Source organism: Eublepharis macularius, chromosome 4 (assembly GCF_028583425.1).
Source record: "Eublepharis macularius isolate TG4126 chromosome 4, MPM_Emac_v1.0, whole genome shotgun sequence".
NCBI lineage: Eukaryota > Metazoa > Chordata > Lepidosauria > Squamata > Eublepharidae > Eublepharis > Eublepharis macularius.
This window is the reverse complement of record NC_072793.1, coordinates 132,644,588-132,668,185: the sequence shown is the minus strand read 5'-3', so window position 1 is coordinate 132,668,185 and position 23,598 is coordinate 132,644,588. Positions and strand designations below refer to the sequence as shown.

At 40.8% G+C, this 23,598-nt stretch overlaps 1 protein-coding gene across 1 annotated transcript in view; it reads left to right on the top strand.

Moving 5' to 3' along the window:
- ITPR1 (inositol 1,4,5-trisphosphate receptor type 1) overlaps window positions 1–23,598 on the top strand; it is a 282,814-nt gene that overhangs the window by 204,054 nt on the left and 55,162 nt on the right. Inside the window, exons 40-43 of the mRNA XM_054975949.1 lie at window positions 18,703–18,883; window positions 20,086–20,342; window positions 21,271–21,471; window positions 23,338–23,448. Coding sequence (XP_054831924.1) covers window positions 18,703–18,883; window positions 20,086–20,342; window positions 21,271–21,471; window positions 23,338–23,448 — 750 coding nt within the window. The remainder of the gene's footprint in view (window positions 1–18,702; window positions 18,884–20,085; window positions 20,343–21,270; window positions 21,472–23,337; window positions 23,449–23,598) is intronic.

Below are 23,598 nucleotides of genomic sequence, written 5' to 3'. Positions count from 1 at the left end.
CTGAGCCACTGACTTCTACTTGGAAGTTAAAAACTTTGATAGAATGGACTCTGAAAAAGGGTTGCTAAAAAGGTATCTAGTTTTGAACTATATAGTCCTATAATTTTCCTTTCTGTCCAATAAAAATGTAGTAAAATCTAATTATGTAAGCCTGCACCCACCATGGCCACACTCTATGCATATGCTGTTTCTTTTCCCTGTGACTTATTAAGTGGATGGGGATGTTGCTGCTTTATTTTCCATAGCAGCCAGCAAGGCATGGTATATTTGAAAGAATCAAATACACCACACAGCGGCCAGGCAGGACATTCCTGGAGAAATCCTACTGAAAAGAGAGAGACTCTCATGGCCAACAGATCGACTTCCCATGTTAGTTCCAGCTCTGTCTGTGGAGGTAGATGGTGGCAGGATTGAATCTTCTAAAGAAAAGTGAAAAACAGATCTTGGGGGGTCATGGCGGGAGCAAGGGCTTGAGAGTTCAGAGGCAGTGAATCCCTCGGAGGGCAGAATGTAGACAAGATGTCTCCCTTGCATTTTTATCTTTTGCGTAGCCCTCGTGACTGGAGTTACTCTTCTTAGCATTGCACTGTAAGACCACCTAGGGTGTGTCCACAAACCACAATCTTTTTGTACTGCTGAAGCATCCCTTTTCCACATTAAAGTGGAATTAAAATAAGAGTTCCATGTAGCACTTAATAGTGCATCATATTCTCTTTGAAATCTGGAAAAATCATACTGTGCATCTAGCTGAAAGTTAATCTCTTTCAGCAAAGGTCCTGTCCTCTGCATTTTTTCTTTCAATCCCTTTTTTAAGCAAACTGCTTACTGTTCCTTCCCAGATCATAAACAAATGGCTAATTATCAGTGCTTATGGGGGCAGGGCAACGACTTTGAAGCAAGCCAAAATCACCCCATCATACTGTTCTATTGTTTATTAGCATAACAGTGTGATTACCAAGTAACTATTTTTTTCTTTGAAAGATCAGGATCAATGACTTTGCCTGGTACAAAGTAAGAAAAAAAACCCCAGTTCTTAATACACGCGTTCTCCCAAGAGCTGCTGATTAACCATTTATTCAGAAATGGCCAGCCAGCAGAGAACAGGTAGTAATTAATTAGGCTGGAAGGTGAAGGGTTTTTAAAGGACTGTTGCAGACTTTAACTGTAGATCACTGTTTAGAATGTTTTGACATGGTAGGCCTGAGAGTTTGCTTTTAGGTTCTTTTGTAAACCTTCAGACATGCATTTTTTCCACTGTTGTAGCTAGCTTACCGTTTTCAGCCTTGAAGGAAAATTTATGAATAAATGGCTTTATGCCCAGAATAATCCAAGAACAAATAGAACAGAGTTTACAGCCATTCTTCTTCGGAATTCTCAGAGGTGTCTTATATCATGTCTTTAGAGAGCACAAATCAGAAGATTTAGTTAAGATGTTTCTAATAGCTTCTGTATGTAATATGTTGTGTGTGTGTGTGTACATGTATGTGTACATGTACATATGTAAGAGCTTTTATATAAACTGACCATATCCTATAATCTGAATCTGTCCAATTTGTAATTCAGTGAAATCTGCTTCCTCCCTTTTTGGCAAAGCTCTGGGTAAGAAACTTTGAAATTTTAACTCTTTCCTAAAAATCAGGTAGAATAGGAATAACGTATACTTTTTAAGGATTGATTTCTGTGTATCTAATGGTTTGTCTAATTGGATCTAGAGTGATCTTATTATTTTTAAAGCTTTAATTACTACTTTGTTTATTGACTGGGAAATACAAGGTTTTATTATGAGTCTGGAATAAACAAATATACAAACCTCAGTATCTTCCTTAGAGATTGAAGCTGTACCCTACAAAGATTGAACATTAAGTCATCAAACAGCACTGTGATTTAAAAATAACAACAACAACAACATTCGATTTATATACCGCCCTTCAGGACAACTTAATGCCCACTCAGAGCAGTGTACAAAGTATGTCATTATTATCCCCACAACAAAACACCCTGTGCGGTGGGTGGAGCTGAGAGAGCTCCAGAGAACTGTGACTAGACCAAGGTCACCCAGCTGGCTTCAAGTGGAGGAGTGGGGAATCAAACCCAGCTCTCCAGATTAGAGTCCCGCACTCTTGACCACTACACCAAACTGGCTAATGATTAGTGTGTTGCTTTAATTCAGCCAAACGTGTGGCTGTTTAAAGTAATGCCCCCCCTGCAAAAGTGGATCCGAGAGACCACCACAGGATAGGAACCCTGAGAAGTCTCAGTAGCACTTTCATCACCCATTCACAGGGACAGCCTGTAAAACTAATTGCCACAAATCAGGTCTGAAATGGTCAGCAAAAATACTAGAATGCAACATATTGACCACAACATCACCTGAACAGTCTATTTAAAAAATGAATGAGCAAATCATGACAATTCCTGATTAGTGTGAAACCATACTTTTGTTACCCAAATAGCCTACACATGTCTGATCCTCGACTATTAGAGCATCCGCCTTTTCCATGTGTTGAATACAGACACATGTCGTTGGGCAAATTATGGGATCCTGCCTATTTATACGAGGGTTTCAGATCTGGGCAGAGCCTCATATCAGAGTGGGGAGGTTCCCAGAAACAAGCAGATGGAAGACAGAATAAAATTAAAATCTTTATTGAGAAACTGATAGAGCAGGAGAATGGTGAGAAGCACACAAAAATCCAAACACACCTGTAAAAAAACACACACACACACACACACACACACACACACACACAGAATAAAAATTCTAAACCCAACATCTAAACAATAAACAAAAATGTGGGGAGCCGGGAGTGAAAGTATAAGACCTGTTCTACAGAGGGTGGAAATCCTGCAGAGTCCTAATGTGGAAAGCAGAAGAGAAGAGTGTGGAAACAGAGACCAGCTTGCGTCTCCATAGGAGCCTGTGTCAACTCACACAGGGGCAGTAGCTGGAGCAAGAAAAACTGCTGCCAAGTATTGGGGATGTGTGGGCTGTACTTATAGTACAGATGTTCATGATCTGGAGTGTGTTGGTCATAAGGTGGGGCAATGATAAGAGAACAAAAGACTGGAAGTGACAGATGGCTGTCTCTGGGAAGGTGCTGGGTCTGTGTTAAGGCTGATTATCTGCTAGGTCCTGTTCTGCATTAAGGCTATCAGAAAACCTATTTCTGGAGAATCACCCTAAAGTGGGGAGGGGGCTGATATTGAAAAGGGGAGTTTTACTGGTTTGCATAAAAGTTAAAAAAGCTTCCTGGGGGAGGTTTGGAGAAACACCTAAGGTGGAGTGAATAACAGGAAATCTTCCTGTACAGTCTCTAAGATAAGGGGAAGAATTTTCTGGGGTCAGTCATTGTCTTAGAGACCTTGGTCGTTCATTAGGACCAAATTATTCTGGGAGGAGTTTCCAAAGTCTTTGGGAAGAAGTGTAGTGTAATCAGCCTGAATGGGCTTTAGGGAGGAGTGGGTCTGCATTCCATTGCTGCTTCATGACTCGCCATCTAGCCCTCAGGGTGGCTCGCTGTCTCTGCTGTTAGCAGGACGCAGGTTCCATTTTCTAGCCCAAAGCTCATGTTAGAACCAAAATGGGAAATCAAAATAGATTCATGAGTGAGATTCAAACAATCTTCAGTCTCTTAGCCACTACCCTACACCAACCCCTGAAAGCAATGCAAATACAGATTTAGAGTTCATTTCTAAAATAACACAGAAATTGAAAAGCACACAAGTGTTTTTGCTTGGAAGTAAAACACAAACCATTGAGAAGGACTGCTTGTGTTCAACTAGAGTAGTTACGAAGACTTTAGTTCTGTACTCGAATCGAATCAAATACCTTTACTGGCATAACAGAACATACATATGCACAGTCAGCAAGGAGACAAAAAGAAACATCCCTTGCCCCATCACTTAAACCATTCCTCTCCTCTTCGATGCACAACAAAAAAATTTAGCCACAGACTCAATGATCTCAGGGTCATGTGTGGATAGTAAAAGGCGTGTCTTACTGTCATCCGATTGACCTTCATGATTTTGAAGCTAAGGCACTAGATAAATGGGGCGAATATCACAATACAATAAGCAGTACAGGAGAACATGTTCAGTACATTCTATATCCCTCAAGCCACACGCATAATACCTTGTGGAGTAAGGAATTTTCTTAAACTTCCCATGGAGTACTGCAGAAGGAAGAACATTAAAGGCTGAGGGGAGAGGTAGATCTAGTGCTACCCCAGGTATCAAAGGATTGGGCCCTGCCCTACACAACATTTAATTAGAGCATGAGGGAGATAGAGTAGGGGTTTCTGTTTAGATTTTGTTAGTCCTTCTGTTCACTATTTATTTACCTGTGTATAGTTAGCAGTTCAATAAATGAGTTTTGGAACTGATGACGGAGGAAAGCTCTTCTGTTCCACATAGTCCCCCAACCGCTTGGGCCCACTAGCAGAGAAGAGGGGATAGGAGTAGAGATGGGCAAGGTACAAAAAAAATTAATGATCCAGCTGATCGTGGATTGGTTCCGGCGACGATCCCGAATTAATGATCCACACTGATCATCTCCCGTTCCCGAGCCGTGGATCATGGATGCCAAAGCGGGCCGCGCTGCTATTCTCAGCTATGTGGGAAGGTGGGTGGTGGCGGCGGCAGCCGGGCCTGGCGGGCATGGGGAGGCGGCGACGAGCCGCCTCCCCTCAGGTCCCATTCAGCAACACAGGAGGTCTGTGTTTGGCCGTCAGAGCTGCCTATCAGGGTTTGCAGGGATGAGATTGGAGTGCCCATGGCTACAGAACACCCCCTTCCCCCTCCCTCCCCTGGGTGTCTTCTCCCAACTTGTGACTGCTTTGCTGCTCCGTGGTTAGAAGGAAGCCCTGCTGATCAAGGAAAGCTGGGCTTCCATTCGGGTTTCCAGGGCGACAGAAGGAGGGCAAACAGAGCTCAGGCTTTCCCCTGGCTCCGTTGCCAGGGGAATAGATTGCTGGTGCCTGAGTGTCTGGATCCCCCATCCGAGCCCGAACGCAATGATCCAGGCCTCTCCCGATCGCTGGATCGTTGGCTGTGGACGATCACGATCCACCGGGTCGCGATCGCCATTATCATGGGTTTTTTTTCTATCGTAATGCAGATTGTGCCCATCTCTAGTTAGGAGGCTGTCCCGCCTAACCAGGACCCCATACAGGGACAGCGGTGACAGCGAATACCCGGAGACAGGAAAGGGAGACAGCCCCTTCAGGTGCCTGGCCAAAGGCCGAAAGGGAGGGGTAGGCAGAGTGGGGTCTACCAGTGGGAGGAAAGGCCCCGTTCCGTCACAGCATGTATGCAATAAGACTATTGGGGCTGCTTCTGAAGTGCATACGCAGCCAGAATTTAATTGTTAGAATCCAGGCTTTTGTTTCTAGGCGTCTTTGGTTGGTCTCCAAACAAATAGCTGCATAGGGCACACATGATGGCAGCCCTAAAATTTTCCTTAGAAAATTAGATTGTATTCATTCAACTTCTTTATTAAAGGCTGTGATCCATATTGGAATGCCATAGGGCAGTTTAGCACTGATTTTATGATTAAACACTTTAAGGGCTGCTGGGATATATTGATTTCCCTTAGTGTAGAAAAAGCGAGTAATCGCTAATACGTTGTTGTTCACAGATTTTATCACTTCTTTTTTGTAAGTTACCCAATTAGCTTTATGGTGGAAATAGACTCCTAGGCATCTAAAACTTTTGACCTGTTTAATCACTCTCCCTCTTATATTCCACTTAACCAGTTTCCAGGTTTTCCCAAAAGCCATGATTTTGGATTTATCAAAATTTAAAGTCAATTTGTTCAATTCACAATAGTCTAAAAAGCGAGATAACATCCTTTTTATTCTTATTTCCAAGACAGACAGGAGCACTGCGTCATCTGCATACAAAAGCAGCGGCACATGCATTGTTCCTAGTTTTGGATTGTGACCATCAATTCCTTTTATAAAGGGGGCCAAGTCATTTAGAAAAGGATTAAATAATAAGGGGGCTAAGATGCATCCTTGCTTAACTCCAGTATTAATTGGAATCTTAGGAGTTAGATCACCATCCTTGGAGCATTTAGTTCTGTATCAGCCAGATGGCTGTAATATTCTGGGTGCCTTTTCTTACCTCACTTCCGCATGGAGCTCATACATGCTATCAGATATATTGCCATAATATGATGACTTGCTGATAAATATGTGCATCGCTTCATTGGAACTACAGTGATTTGAGGTGATGCCTGATTATATGCTGCAGTGTTGATCTGTGGCCGCTGACAACATGCGACATGTGGCATCCTGCAGACAACATGCACTCAGATGAATACCCCTGATTTTGCACACAAATATTAATGCACACATCTGAAGCACAGATTTGCTAGATTTTGCAGACACTGTATGTAACAAGTATTCTCAAACACTGTCATTATCCATTTCTACTTAACTTGTAAGTATTTGAGACTCTGCAAAGTGAAGCAGTATGCTGCTGTGATACAACGATATCACGTTGGGTTTCGCGAGGGATGAAGGAGAATCTTGCTTCAAAATTTCCTTTTTGATATAAACTTCACGCTGTGTTTCAACTTCAAATCCGAGGGTAAAGCTTCTAGTATGCATAAAGTGGGTTTTCTAAGTTGTATTGAATGATAGGACGTCTTAAAAGCACAAACATCTTTTCCCTGCTATTACTGATTCTTAGCTTCATGAGGTTGCATCACTGGATTGTGGCCATTGCATATAAACTACCCCCCCCCATCCTCATTTTATTTGGTTTGTGATGCGTATGGCCCTTCAGCCATCTTTCTAAAAAAGATTCTGATGCAAGACATGCATCATTGCGCCAAATTGTATCTCTACTTCAGAGACAAATCTAGACACAACAGTACACTTGAGAAATAAGATACCGAAGGTTTAATGCTGCCTCCATGGTAAACAGCTGAGAGAGAGAGAGAAATGGCAGTAGCTTGCTTTCCTTGTGGATGAGATGGTTCTAAACTTGAGCATATAGAGGCCATAATGTTTTTCACAGGCACCCAGCCCCGCCTATTCCTGTTTTATCTGAGAAATCTATATGCTTCTTATTTAGACTTTTCAGATGATCCCTTATGGGATTAAAGTCCTTGACAAGCAGGCAGAAGCAAGCTATTCAAAACAAGGTCGTGCTACATTTTTTTTTGTAAGCACAGGAATCAACAAAGATGTTATATAACTTCTATTTATATCCTACTTGCTCACTAGCTGCAGGCATACAAGAGAAACTGAGGAGGGAATTTAATGAGCTCTCAAGGCTTGCTCACCTTCCCAAGCTGGTAGAGACAGCTTGAATTTTTCTCTCTTTTTAAAAAAAGTGCGTCAGCAAATGAAGCTGGTGGCTGGTGGGTGGTGTGGGTAGATGGACTGACTTGTTGCTATGGTTTTCTCTAATTTCCCTTCTTTCTTAAAAAATATCCTCTTTGAGGGTTCCTTGCTTACAGATTCCTGTAAAGCGTCCTTGTTTTTCACACCTACCTACAGCTCCTTCATTCAGGAAGGAAGTAGGTTCTCTCCCGTACTGATAAATATTGCCATAATAGATTGCCCATGCATGTGTGTATGTGTTCATAGGTTGGCATGTTACATGTATGAAGGAAGTGGCTTAAATTAGTGCATCGAAATAGTAAACCTACATCTTCAAAATCGTCTGCTCTGAAGTGCTTAACCGCAACTGCAAAACCAGGACTGTGATTCTTGTTGTAATCCACATTTGTTGTCTTTGCATCCTGGACTGCCCTGGTCCTTTTGTTACTCTCTTACTCTTCTCCTGTATGATCCTGCTTTAAATTGAAGTCTGTTGGGATTTCAGATGAGGCAACTGAACAAACCCATCTGATGATAAGACTTTTTCAGGAACTGAAGGTCTCAGATGGCCCATATGACATCCGTTTATTGCTTGCAGGGGGGAAAAGCCCAGTACTGCAGGCCTCTCCATAAGCAGCACTGTCTCTTTGAAAAAGCCTGCTTAATCAGGTTTCTTGTTAAAATGCCATGTAGCCGGTTCTGAGGATTGGCCTTTTGGGTAACATCAGTAATACAACTGAGCTGTGTGTTAAAATCATATTAGGGCTACAGCCTCAAGCTACGTGATGTCTCCATGGCTCTTTCTGATTATTTAAAAGCCAAATTATAAGGCTTAAATTAACCCTTATGGGCTCACAGCACATACATCCTCTAATCAGATTCCTTTAAGCTTGAAGGATGCCCAGCAGCAAACCATTTTATAATTTTTCTGGAAGGTTACAGAAGAGCAGTAGAGTTTAGGCATCATAAAGCATATCTTAAAAAGGCAATGCCCCATGAATGGTTTCAGGGCAAAAAAAATGCATTTCTAGTGTGCATCCAAATGAAATGGATTTTTGATTTATTCCCAGTGATACTGTTTGTTTGGGGTTTTTTGTCAGAATGCTTGTTCCATGCAGATTATTGGAACCAATCTCAGGAGCGGAATCCTACATTCATATATTTTGAGGAAAAGGTACCAAAGTATCTGACTAGGGATGCAAACCTTTTCTCATTGTTTAGATTTGAAATACATGTCCCTTGTGATTCACTCCACTGCTGCCCTGAAATACATAGGACACACAGTGATCTCTCTAACTAGAACAGCCAGTGTTGGTGCAGAGGGATGCAAGCTTTGAAATGCATAGAATTTTTCAAGCAGTTCTGTATAACATGAAAGCTTGCTTAAACAGATCTAATAAAATAAAAGCTTGCCATACTTAAACAGATCTAATAAAATATATTGTTTTTGCCAGTGTGTTTTTCATAATTTTTAGAACAGAGACCAGAAACTGCTGTTGAAACAGTTGCCTGGAAGTTGGAAACGCTAAGTTTTAAAAGATTCCTAATGAGTGCATTCTTGAATTAGATTACTATTCCTTTTATCAAAGCATATGAATAAAGGCTGCTGTACATTGTGTACAGTTCTTGGCTGTACTCTTACAACAGGAGTTTGTAAAAGCAGAGCTCATGCAGAGGAGTCAGTAATTTGTTAACTGAGTCCCAAAGCCAAACCACCTGATGGGTATGTTCCTGTTTCCTGTTTCCTTGGTTAGCAGTATAAATAGCTGTGACTGCAGGGCAGACCTAGTTAACAGCTAACTGAGATTAATGAGTTTCCAATATGAGTGACAAACGTGTACATGCACAGATGTGAAGCAAGCTTCCTGCTCTGCAGATAAGCAACAGGCATCTGCAAACCACAGCCACCTATTTTATTGCACCTGTAGCTTTTTTTTTAACTTAGCAATTAGAACAATTTATTATGAATCAGCACAAGTTCAAATTATCAGTTTGGCAACTTTTTATGATATAAAAATGAAGAATAGTGCTTATTTTTCATCATGTGACCAGCAGTTCTCTAGAGGTATCTAGTATGAAAACATCAGCCAGATAGGACTCATATCTAGCTTTTCTTCATCAACTCCTCTCTTTCCTCCTTACATTGAGAATTTACATTTGAAAGACTCATAGTGTAATTCACAAGTCTCCCCACCCACAGTAACCTACAATAATGATCCAGGATTCGTGAACAGGCTAAATAGCCGAATTTATGATGAGCTGGAATAATCTGGCTATGCCAGTTCACACTGGAGAATCCCAGATTGGATTGTTTGAAGTTTGATTGACTTTGATGAGTTAGATTATTTGGCCACAGGCAAGCTTTGCACCACAGTATGAGAGAGGCATGAGGCCAGCAGGGGAAAGGAGGCAGTAAGCAGAGTGGATTCCCATGCTGCCCCTCCACCCCTGCCTGAGCGCCAAAGGAGATGTTCAAGCCACCAGCAGGCACTTTCTAAACTTCAGGACTCCAGGAAGCCATCTCTCCCCTTGGTTCAGTTTGGGAGGATTCTGTGGCTTGACATAAGAATTCTCTGGTTTGATATATGTTCCTTTACTGTCATTTGGTTCTCTTGGGCTTTGTTCAGCTTGCATTGGGTATGGAACTTGCGATTGGTACCAGCTTTTGGCCAAGAGTTGCCTTTGCTTAAGGTCTCCCTTTGCCAGGAGAGCCTTGGAAATGTTTCCCCTATTTGAAGCAAAGGAGAGTAGCTGGGGGCATCTTGTTCAGGGGCCCATAGAACTGGACCATCCTGAGGTCCAATCTTTCTGAAATGGGAGTGGTGAGAATAATAAATAATAATAAATTCAGAATTCTCTAATCAGATTAGAGAATCTAACCCAGATTTTAGGAACACTTTTTTTTTTGTTGTGCAAACCTCTATAACCTATCCTGTAAAATCTCCTGGTCCAGTTTTCCTTCACATATATATCTGAAGAAAAGGGCTGTAACTAAAAAGATCATTGGGAAATAAATATTTTTAGTCTTTTAGTGCTACTGAAGTTTTGTTTTTATTTTGCTCTGACAGACTAACACGGCTACCCTTTTGCAATCAGTCAGCACAACCTGTGATTTTATATTCAGTACCACCATGAGTTTGAAAGGGGCTGATGTCAGTTTTCCATTGCATCTAATACTAATATGGAGAATTTCATAAACATGACATTTGTGACATCTCATTGTTCCCCACTGCTCTGAATTACTTAGTAGGAAGAATACATGGCCGTTGTATCAAATGTAGAAGTAAAAGAGTTGTGCCACATTGATCTTGCAGTATAAATAGCAAGCAGTGATGATGGGAGAGAATGAATGGAAGTTGCTACATGCAGACAGTGCCAAGCTGGTGAGTCTGTAGTGATCCAAGGAAGAATTTGAAGACAGAGTGGGAGGTGGTTTGTTGGTTATTTGGGAAATTCCAGTACCAATTATATACCTTTTTAGTGACTGGAGTAGGAAAAAATAATCAAGTAAGTGGGTAGCAATTATGCAAAGGAGATGAAGAGAAAAGAGGAATAAAGTATGGCGAGCTGAGAGATATGAGTAGAGTATCTAAAGCCATACGTGCAAGGACTACCTTAAGTGGTTGTCAAATCTCTGTGCTAACTATAAATATCCTTTTTCAAAACAGTGGCCACAGTTCTAACACATTTTGCATAGATCTGAACGGAGCATGTTCCCAGAAAATTCAACAGTCAGAGCTTATTTAAAAAGGCATTTATTAATTCTCATCCTCTATTAAATTTAAGCCTAAATGTAATTCAGCTGAAATTGTGTTTTCCGCCATTTGTTCTTCCTTTTCTTCCTATGATGACTCCACTCTTGATTATAAGATCGTAAATTCCTTGGGGCAGGAACCTGTCGTCTTGTTGGTGTATTAATAACCATGCACATTGATCTAAAAATGAGGAGGAGGAGCTGGAAAAGAGCCCACTCAGAAGGTCAATTCAAGAAGCCTGCAGACTTAAAATGTGTAACAAATTAGAAAAGGCACACGTCCACAAAGATGCTGGTATGATTAAATAGACGTGTAGGGTCTAAAAGGCAAGCACGTTGGTGGAGACTTTTTAATCAAATATGTGACTGTCTGAGGCCTCTTCTGAAACTCTGTGGCTACAGCAATTAATCATAGCCATTATCTCATATGCTGTAACGTCATAGAAAATTTTCAGATTCAGCTTGTAGTCTATCGGGAGGGGGGGGGAATGCTGTACTTTGGAAACGTGAGTACACTTCGCATGCCATGCTTACTGGTACCTGGTGTTTGTGCAATTTGCATGACCCATCAGAGCCATCATGTGATGCTCTTTGTTTTATGGAAATTTACTTTAGTTGTGAAACAAAATACTGTCAGACTATCGGAGATACTTCCAAAAGCAGGCTACTTATCCACTGGCAGTCAGCTTGACCATATGTCTAGCATTTATTTTTTTTTTGTAACTTCTTCCTCAAAAGGCATACAGTGTTGCACAGTTGTTCTTTTGATTGCTTTTCCCTTTTTTTTTAAAGACAGGAAACTCCCAGAGGAGGGGGGTTATCAGAAAGGGAGAAAGTTCAGAGTGATGTGGCACTACAGGCAAAGGATAAGAGGAAGTAAATGTGGGGCAAATGAATGGCTTAGTGGAAGGGAAGTTGTCCTTGCCCAACGGTTAAGTCCTGTCAGGAACTTGTTACTAGAGCAATAGGGAAGGCAACTGAGAGGACTGTAAGTCTAAGTGACTGTGAGGTGACATAGGACAGCAGGTGGACTGACTGCATGATCTCAGTCCAAAGTTTAGAAAATGGTGTCAGGATGTTGGAACGGAAGAAGGTTGGTGGATGGTTGCTTTTGCTGCTGTCAATGGGAAATGTTCATATTCATCTCCTAAATCATATTGTAGCAAAGTACTTTTTGTTTGTCACAGCTAGAAAAGGTACTTTATTTAGCTCACATCACCCTAAACTAATATCCCACATGTGCGGCCTGTGCCAGATACATTAGAGGAAATGGGCAAGTATATTAATCCCTTTGGTTGATTTCAGACAGTTTCAGGCTTAGAGATTCATATGCCCTTACCCTTTATGGTGGTGAGACTAGCTGCTTTGGGACAATGTTAATACAAACACAAGATGTGCACTCAAATACCTTATCACCGTATCCATTTTTGTTGTTTTGGAATGCTATGGAATAAGATTGTTTCAGTTTCTAAAAAGATAACTTTTAAGTCTGTCTGCACCAAAGATGTGTTTATGTACAGATAATGGTATATAAATGGCAGTGGAGCTTTCACTGAGAAGAACTTTTAGACAGATAAAATCTGATATGAAATGCCAGAATGACTCTGTGATCTTACCGTGTATACAAATATCAGTTTCCAGAGCATTGTGGTTTAAAACATATTTAATGCTTTACATTATCATTTACATCTTTTACCAGTGATTTTTTTTTACAGTATATGGCCTAAATGCATAATAAGGTCATAAGCAATACATATCCAAACAGAAGTAGATTATTGGGTTACATGCCAGTATGAACTGTTTCTTGATGGCACAGTTCAGTTTTCAGGTAGATGTTGTTGACCAATTCCTCAGGATAGACCATTTAAAAATGTAATACCTGAGTAAATCTTCCAGGCAGGATACAGTCAAACTTGAGCTTTGTACATTTTTAAAGTGGAGCTAAATATTTTTTTCCCCTTACGCAAGTTGTTGTAATGCTGAGCTGGTGAGGGTGCGTACAACTATGATTTCGAAAACATCTCTGCATGTCAGGTATCCTATATGGTCCAGCTTCGCTGTTTTATGTTGAAATGGCAGGGGAATGCTTGCTTTTCTCCCAGCAATGGTGTAGTGGGAAAGAATCCAGTGTAAGTACTGCTTCAAGTTACACCATCCCTACCCCATGATAGTACAGAGGGCAGATAACCAGTCCACATGGAAGGTTATTCTGCTCCTTGTCTGAAATACATACAAAACCTAAGCTCTGTGTCCTTAGTTTTAATAAAAGCATTGACAACGTGATCTAATTGTTCTCGCCTCACCACTTGGATTATGCCCCTCACATGAGGATCTACAGAATGTCAGCCTTCTCACACAGCGCAATGGTGACAGAATTGCAGGCATGGTTCCTGAACAAGTGGCTCTTGTTAATGCCCATTTACTTCCTTACTACAGTGATCCCTGTATGTGCACCTTGTACTGCTGCTCTCATTCTTACTCTCTCTCTCTTTCCAAGGAGAGTCCACAGGGTGCCCTCTCATAGCCAGTTCCATTAAAAGAAGCACATTGACCCGTGAAAAGAATTTGTAATAGATTTATGTTCTTGCTGCATTTATGTAGTTTTTTCCTAGTGGGAGCCCAAAGTGACATACAACATTCTCCCCACATCCATTTTGTTCTCACAACAATCCTGTGAGGTATATTAGGCTAAGAGTGTCTGTTTAAGGGTCACCCAGCTAGTTTACAAGACAGAAGAGATTTGAACCTTGGTCTCTCAGATCCTAGTCCTGACACTATACCCAAGGGGAAGAACAGCAAGCTCCCCATGAATTTTAATGGTGTGTATTACTCTGTTTAGAATATCACAAGATTGAATAAAGAACCTTACGCTTGTATTTAGTTTCATGGATGGAGGAGTTAAAATTTGTATCAGTGGCTTTGCCCCAAAGGGGAGGGGACATAGCTATTTGCCTTGTTACACTGAGTTAAAGGCTTGGGGTAGAAATTTCGAATCAGGAATTGCATCCCAAGAGCAAGGTGAGCTGTATAAAACAACTCCTCTCTCCTGGCTGTCTGAAGCAATTGCAAATGTGAAAAGAGACTGCCTAAAAATCTGTGTACCTTCATTTGTCCCCAGAACATTTGAATGCTCTCCAAGATTTGTAGATCACTGGGGGTGAGGGAGGTAGGGTGGGATATGGCCCTGGTTAGAATCACTAGTATAACTAATTTGTAATAGTGCAGGGGGGCCTCAAGTATTGGGCTGTGGTGTGAGATTAAAGATTAAAAGTATACCAGTCACTATTTTCATCAGTTAAAATGTTGAAGAGGATGCTGCCCATTCACCCACAGTCTTTTATCATTCAACTTGCAGGAAGGAAATCTTACCAAATAAGGAAAAAGAGGAATAATCTTTTCTAAAGAAAAGAAGGTTATACTGTGGTTAAGTTTGGGACATCTTCTATGCTAGGTATCTACTTCAGATATAAGATATCTTATTTGAGGAAGCATTTATTTTTGAAAAAATATCGAGAGAGGTTTTTTTTAAAAGGTTGTTTTGTTTTGTTGTGAACTCTGTTCCGTATGCTATCAGGGTTTTTTTTTTTCCAGAGATGTGCAACGCACCCTTTTCTGGGTGTTTGTATATAAGTTCTGGATAATAAAAAAGACAGACTGCCAATTTTAAATGTATTCCTGTCAGGTAATTATTTGTTATGGTGCAGTTTTGTTGGTATAGTCTGTTTAGAACTGGATTTGGAGACTGCCTTTGCTTGTATTGCTGGAGGTTTACAGATAGGCAAAGCTTAGTCTGAGGCCTCTCTTGCACAATTGATTTTGGCCTCCATGGGCCCCATGGGTTTCTTCCAAATTCTGGACAATTAACTTCCCCTTCAGATTTCAGTGCAGCATGTCATGAGTTCTCTTCTGAGTTTTCTGCCTGATCTTTTTCTGCGCATCTGGAATTTAGAAGCAAACCCAAAGAGGTATGGGGCCCAAAGGGGCAAAAATTGCCTGTGCAGAAAAGGCCTCAGTTGGGACTCAGACCAGGGAATATGTCAAAAAGTTCCTCTAAGCATATGCAGTGTGCTTTTGTGCCAAGTAACAAGAACCATCTAGAATTGTGAAGGTGTGACTTCCTAGTTGGCCTGAGCATTTCACCTCTCGTTTTAGAAAAGTTGTGCCAGCAGTTGGAGAGATGCTCTTCTTGCCATTTGGGGGCAAAGAATTCTCATGAATACAGAGACTGACTTTCTGGATCACAAGGGGCCACCTAGTCTGCCACCCATCAAATAATTATGGAGAGAGACTATCCCTCTTTGTTTGTCTCTAGAGCCTGGCAACCAGGCAATATTGCCCTTGAACATAGGGGGGTTTCAGTTGTCAGCAGTTAATAGAAATTGATAAAAAGATTATTCAACGCAAAACCAAGTTACTTGTCATCATAATATAATAGTTAGGCTTGGATGATAAGCCTTGTGCAGCACCCTTTTCCTTTACAGAATATCTTCTATTGTGAAGAGTATCTTCAGCATCAGGTGGTGCCACTCACACAAGACCAATACTTTCAATGCACCAGAAATGCCTAGCACCAGCAAAACAGCAGAGGTTCACCTCTTTCCATCCATTGGCCAGTTAATCCCACACTGCACCAAAGTACTTCTTTGGTGCGCTGCAGAGATATGCTGGTAGAGCAAATATTTTTGGATGTCCCAGGGCAAACGAGCCAAACGACATATTCCAGGAGAGGGGAAGGAAAGCAAATAAATCTGTTTTGCCTTCAGTATCAAAAATCACAAAATCTCATGCAGTATCCCTATCAGCTACTTCACGAAGTATGGGAAAGTGATGTTATTACTGATATTTCAAAGACAGTTTGCTACCAAAATTGCTGTGGAGACTGGTCAAAGGCCACTGTCCTGGGGACAACCTTGTTTTGTCTGTCTGAGAGGATGTGCCTCTCCTTCCCTCATTTTTTCAGTTTGCTTTTTCAGTAAATCAGGCTTCATGTCTAACCCGTAGAAGAAGCTGTTGCAACGCGAACCACTGCAGAATGCTAACTAATTTCATAATACTCTGCTTAAGGTGACCCACTTACAAGTTTATCCTCCAGTCATGTTTTAAGCTCTATTTCTGATTTATGTAACAGCATATTGTTTTCATCTGATAACATCGGATCTATTCCCTGGCTATTTGTTACCTTGCTACAAGTTGTCTATGTCTTTGGTCTGTGCTGTGTTTTAAGAAGACAAGTTTTAATTTGCTAGCCTATCTTAGAATAGTAAATATTAAGTAGGAAAACAACTGCTTTTATACATGAAGAGAGAGAAGCAGGTAAATGTGTTGGGCTGGTTGTGCAGAATTGTCCACAGTTGTTTTTCAGCCTTCAGTTCTTTGTTCCAGAGACAGTTTCTGATTTTCCATGTCCTATGCTTGAAACTCCATTTTAAAAAAAATATTGTGGTTGTTTGAATCCTATGGACAAGTTCTGTGTGTGCTAGATAGTCTCTGCCATAGAGTGCTCTTCCTCTTCCACTTGCACTTCTATTTGCATAAGTTCATTGGGTTTCAGGGAGTCCATGTGCAAACAGAAGTGCTAGAAGAAGAGGAAGTGCTGTCTGCAGCAGAATCTGTCTAGCACATGGATGCAAGCCTTTATTGACGCAAATAGAGTATACATCTGATGATTTAAGTGACTCTTCTGCGCATTCTTCCTTGTACCAGTAGCATTCAAAAATGCTTTTTTCCATGCTAAAAAGCACCACTAACAAATAAGTCACTTACTTCAGTGTAAGACGGGTAAATATTATATAGTGAACCCCACTGAATAGTCATGCTCGCCGCATCACTATTGCAAAATGAGTGAAATTCTACAGATGGGGCAGCTTGTAGGTTTCTGGATCCTCTGCTGCTCTAATCAGTGTGTTTTAATCAAGTTTGGCTGATTTGCCCGCTGCACCCACCAATAGAACAGAATGCTACTGCCGTTCACTTCTTGGTGATTTCTGGATTGGAATATTACACAGTAATTGTTGTGCCTGCTGCTTCTCTTTGAAAGCTGTTCAAAAACTATAGGTAATCCACAGTGCTGTTGCCCATAATTTGTTGCCCATCATTTGTTGGGGCCAAAGAGAACACAGAACATGGATGTTTCAACAGCTGTATTGGCGTTCTCATAATTCAGTAGGTTTGTGAAATTCCTGGAGATTTGGGGGTGGGCCCCATGGAAGGCAGTGTTTGGGGAAGGGAGGGACCTCAGTGGGGTATAATGCCATAGAGTCCAGCCTCCAAAGCAGTTGTCTCTCTGGAAATGTCTGTTTCCATTTGAGCCCTGTTCAAAACGCCATCCCAAGCATAAGCAAAGAGCATGGTATTTTCAGTAGTTATTCTAGAGTTGGGGAATCTGTTTCCCATGGAAGCCTCTCTTTTTTCAACACTTCCATAGTTTTTGGGAACAAGTGAACACTTTTTAATACTGATGGGTTGTTGAGACTGGATTTTTTTTAAATAACTGATTATTTTATTCTGGAGCTGATATATGAGCTGATGGTCTAAACGTTTCTTGGAGATTTTATTCTTCTTTTAGTCTGTAAACTGCTTTGAGATCAATTTAACTAAAAACTGTGTACAAATACATAAACAAACAAACCTTGGCTTTGAGAATAAGTCCTGTGGCAGATCTCTGATTCTAATTAAACACTGCTTGTAGTCATAACTAGAAGCAATTTGGCCTACATATGACATTTAAGCTTCAGAAAAATCAAAGCAGTTGTCAAGGAAGCACATTGCAGAAGTAATTTAAGTCTGGCTTAGTAGTACTGAAGTGCTTTAACTACACAAGCTCTAATGAGTATGAATAAGCTTGAAACAGTGCTGGACTTTTGATTACCTGTTTTGTATTGTATGCTCCCTCTAACCTTGGTTAAGTGCATACAAAAAAAAATTATCCGTGGGCATTTTCAGCCATCTGCTGCTCCCTCCTGTTACTCTCTTAGATTATTGGACCGCTGGCTAATAATTTCTTCTTCCCTACAATCACCTTCCTTTCAAGGCCTAGCGTCTGTTAAATTTTGCCCCATCGTCCCCCTGCTATTTTGACTGCATGCCAATGGCACAATTTTCTGGTTTCCCTTTTCTCTGCAGCAGTGTACCTCATCTTATGTCAAGGCATCTGTGAGGTTTTTCTGTATCCTGTCTGACACTTCACATCCTTCACAGGAGAAGTTACCTAGCTTTCTACAATATCTTGTTATGGAACTTCTTTCCCCACCCCTCACTCAACTCTTAAAAGGCCGCTCTGAGGAAACTGTGGTGACCCAGCCCCGTTCCTCATTTCCCAGAGACTAGTGCCATCAAATTCCATTTCCACACCACAATTCCCTTCTTATACCTCTCATGACTTTGGATTGGCAGTTTTGTGTGTGTGGGGTGGTGGTGGTGGTATTCTTTAGGTGGCTACATTTACCCCTGGGGATTCCAGTTACTGATTTCTCTCCTTTGGTGTTGCAGCTCAGCTATGGGCTGTAAGACTCTCTGATAAGCAACACAGGCTTTTAAAAAATCTTATTATGTACCTGGTATTAGTAACCAGTTCTTTTATTTTATTTGCCAGTCAGTTCTGACTTTCTTCTCTTATAGCATTCATTTTTTTGTCGGCTAACAGAAGATAAAAAATCAGAAAAATTCTTCAAAGTGTTTTATGATCGTATGAAAGTAGCCCAGCAAGAAATCAAAGCTACAGTCACAGTTAACACTAGTGATTTGGGGAATAAAAAGAAAGACGATGACTCGGACAGGGATGTACCTGCCCGCAGGAAAGGTAACTCTCCAGCACTACGGTTTATAATGTCACACCAAAGTAAAGGAATGATTAAGAAATTTTCTTCCATTCATATTCTGGTCCATATCATGGAAGTTCAGATCTTTCAGGGTGTTGTTCCCGTTTGAGGCACTGCAGCAGCTGAAATAGTGACTGATGTTTTTAAGATGAGTCTACCAGCCAGACATGCTGCTCAGTCTGTGTGGATTAAATGCTGCTGCTCTACAGACAGCAGAATTCTGCACTTACTTAGTCTTGAAACAGAACCTCCCATGTTCTAAATCTGGAATTTCAGATTATTTAAGATGTGCACTTGTACCCTCAAGCTGCTCCCTCCACTTGTGCTTTTCACATACTGATGTATATAACAGATGCATCAGTGCATATTTCTGTTTTTCAGTTGCATATTATTGAATGAGACTGAAGAGATTGCTTCACAGTGGCATGTTATCAGTAATAAACAATGTCTATTGATGTACATGACACAAATGTGCATATTAGAAAATACAGCTAGGGCATAGTAAGAGTTGAATCCATCCTAAATTACTGAAATTTGGTAAAATAATTGACATGTTTTGTTACATTTTTGCCTTATCTCAGAATTCTTAATATTTTGAAAATTTTAAAAATAGGGATAGGAATAAGTCATACAAATCCCTACAATGGAGTATGAGAGAACTTCTCATCTTGACAACTTGAATCATTGCCTAGTTATAGTTTCTGATCGTTTAGTGAAAGCTGTTTGCATGTTTGGTACCATTTTTTTCCTAATGCTGTGGCATGTGGAAGTCTGTCAAAATAGTGGGTAGTGTGTGCTATACACTAGTTCTTTTTCTGTGAGGTTTTCAAGAATTTTGCCAGCAGGTGCCTTTTGTATCTGCATACAATCATCTATTGAAACATCCGACAATGAATGTTTATAATCTAATCCATAACAGATTAACCTTTAAAATAAAGGTTTTATTGTGCCTTATTGAGAAGAAGGGGATGAAAGGGGAATCTTAGAAAATTCCCACTTCTCATACCCAATGTAAATATATTATTTATTTAAGGATTTCTATGGCGCTTCTTCGGAATCCTGATTGAGGTGGCTTACAGTTATTTGCATTAAAAAGCAGACTGCTTTGTGATCGTGTGTGAAACCTGCTAGAATTGGTGAATGGATTTGTTCAGTAACTTGCTAACGGAATTTGATATTCTAGTTTTGAGGGAACCCATGACCCAAATTACGGAGGAAGTACGAGATCAGTTGGTCGAAGCCTCTGCTGTTACAAGGAAAGCATATAACACTTACAGGAGGGAAGCTGATCCCGATGACCATTACTCAGCTGGGGATGGAGCACAGTCTGCAACAGATAAGAACAAGGATGAGCTGGAGATGAGTCCATTGATCACAATAATGCAACCCATTCTGCGGTTCTTGCAGCTGCTGTGTGAAAACCACAATCGGGACCTGCAGGTACGCAAGACGAAAATTGTATGCTTGTCTTTGCTTTATTCTTGGCAGAAAAGTCAGTCTCTCTCATTTGAGGACATTTTCCCAATTAATAGTATGTTGACCTAGGCACCAAATGAAAATATGGAAATGGTCAGTTTATGGAGAGGCAAAATGCTCCAGTGATGGATTGTTGTAGCCTGAACTTGAAGTAATACAGTATCAGATCTCTCTTCGGTTTCTTCTTCTCTGAGTAGAAACTTGCTTTAAGAACTGAAGCACGGAGATACCACTGCCATGAATTTTGCTTCCTCTCAAAGGTTGTTCATAGTTTACTTTTATATTTAGACAGACAGACAGATGGTTATATAGTTTTTTATATATAGTTATATATGTACAAGGAAAGACTGAGGGACCTGGGCAGGTTCAGTTTGAAGAAGAGGAGGTTGAGAGGAATGATTGCTCTCTAAGTATTTAAAAGGTTGACATTTAGAGGAGGGAAGGGAGCTGTTCCTGTTGGCAATGGAGGATAGGACTCGAAACAATGGATTTAAACTACAGGAGTCTTACACTGAGTTCACACAGGACTCATGTTCTTGGGAAATTAGATCTGTGAATGGATTATGTGTTTTCGAATAACATCGGTCTACTATTTAATTTCCATAGTTCTAACATGGTGGTAGGTGTGAGGGTTGGACTAGGCCAGGAAGATCCAGCTTCAAGCACATGCTTGCCATGGATCTCACTGGGTGGTCCTCACACAGTCATTCTCTCTCAGCCTAACCAACTTCCCTGGGTTGTTGTGAGGAAAAAATGGAAGCCAGGAGAACCATCTGGATTGCCTTGACTTCCTTGAAGGAAGATTAGGATGATAATTCAGTATATCAATTACAGTTGTTCAAAAACTGATTTGAGCCTTTCCCCCCTCCATCTTTGTGGTTCCCTTCTATAGAACTTTCTACGTTGTCAAAACAACAAAACTAATTACAACTTAGTATGTGAGACTCTCCAGTTCCTGGATTGTATCTGCGGAAGCACAACTGGAGGGCTTGGACTACTTGGCCTGTACATCAATGAGAAGAATGTAGCACTGATAAACCAGACACTGGAAAGTTTGACAGAGTACTGCCAGGGACCCTGCCATGAAAACCAGGTAAGGCAATGGATATAGTCGAAAACGGGGCATGGAACCAGCTTGAAGCCTCTAATGTTCAATATGAAAGTAAGAGAACTTGTGTTCTTGTGCTGGAAATGTTTCTATCCTTAAGGATTATAGCAAGAACTGTAGTTATTTTATTGACAGTTCAGAAATCAGTAGGAGATGTCAGGGACATTTAAACGGTTACACTAAGTTCAAGTGGAAAAATTACCAAGCTTTATCTGACTTCTGTGCCCATTCTAGTTGGTAGACATTTCACTGCCATGACTGTGGCAGGACAGAAGCTAGAAGGCAATGGAACATATTTGAATAATCTTCTGGAAAATGGAAACATGGTCAGATAAAGGCTCCACAGCTTAAATGTTTATCTAAATAAGATGCAATTGGGTTCTGCCACATTTCACAGCTGAAAATAGACGTTCTTGTTCACATGTCTATAACCTGAATTTCAGAGCAAGAGATCCGGTCCCTCATCACCTTACACAGTGGTGAAGAAACTTCTCTGCATCATGCATGCTGTATTCATTTTCATTTTAAAGAACTTCTGATTCCTGCTGGTTTCAGCAGTTTGGGCAAGTTCATGATCGAAACAAAGATGATCAGAATTATGCAAGTGCAGGCTGCTTTACAGGCAATAGAGAAGGTTGCAGCACACTGGCACAGAGTTACCCTGCATAAATCCCCCTTTCATTTTTTCCCCTAAATACTAAGTCTCTAGCCCCTTCCCTTGCAGATATATAAGGGAAAAGGCATATCTCCACAATGGAAGGGAGTAGAGACTCCCTTCCAAAATGAAAGCTGGGAATTCAGAGAACCTGCTGTGCCTATTATTACAACAGTAGGTCAAGAAATCAATATGAAGTTGATGAATATTCTTGAAGTTGATGGTTTAAAAAAAGATTGAAAACAAAACCAGGAGCGGGGAAGGATGATGGGGGGAGTGCTTACTCACGAGAAAAAAAATCAACTCAAAGTTGGTTTACAGAAAAAGATTGCGGTAAAAGTAGTCTCAAAAGAACTGGGGAAAACAAAAAGCTGAAGCAAAAACTAAAGGCAAAAAAATGTGTGTGGAAATCAGGGGATAAATCAAAGTGATATGGTGCCAGAACCGATGGAATAAACCCATGCAGAAACCCCGCTGATCTGTTCTCCTTGATCCAGCTTCACATCCTTGAATCAGTCACAGCATTGCTGTGGCAGGTTCTGTATTGCCTCCTGGAAGCCAGAAGGCAATTGGAAAGGCACCAGAAAAGCAGACAAAGGTACTGTACCTCTTGAAACCCTCTTGTTGTCTTCAAAAGCCCATTAGGCTAATAAGCACTAACTTGGGAGAGAGTTCTTTCCCACTCCAGGGATGTCCATGGCCAACACTGTTTGTAGCCAGGGGTCAGAGTTACTGTTGTATTTGGGATTAGGATGGAACTTCCCTCCCGTTAATCAGATTGCCTAGTGATATCAGTCATTACAGTCATGTGCACTGGGAGTCTTGACAACCATGCATATCTAGAGTATGTGCTACACATGATACACTGTTTTTCTGGTTCACGTGTACCATGGCTGAAAAGATCCCTTTTCCTGACAAAATAGTAATCCTATGTAGCACATTCTCCCCATATGCACGGCAAAACATAATGACTGAAAAGTGCTATTAATGATAGGTATTTTTTAGAGTGGAAATAGTGATTTTGTCTTAGACAGTGGGTAAAAAGTTTGTTTGTAGCAGAAACACACAATAGGAAAGGAAATGATACTTTCTTAGGGTTGATAGAAACCATTTTAGATACAAAAATGTATCTAACATGTAGCACCTTCAGCTGACAAACTGAGGCTTGTCATATTTTTTTCTATGTATATATACAGAACTGCATTGCTACTCATGAGTCCAATGGCATTGATATAATCACGGCATTAATTCTTAATGACATCAATCCTCTGGGGAAGAAGAGGATGGATCTTGTATTAGAACTGAAGGTAAGTGGCTGCATGGTGACAAAATAGGCCCAGCCGTAGTGGCAAGGCGTAGGCTTCTATCCAGAAACTCACTGGTGGTGGGAGAGAGTCTGGGCTTGAAAGATTTGTATAATAGTCCACTGGGTGTTGAATTGCTATTGCTCAGGGTTT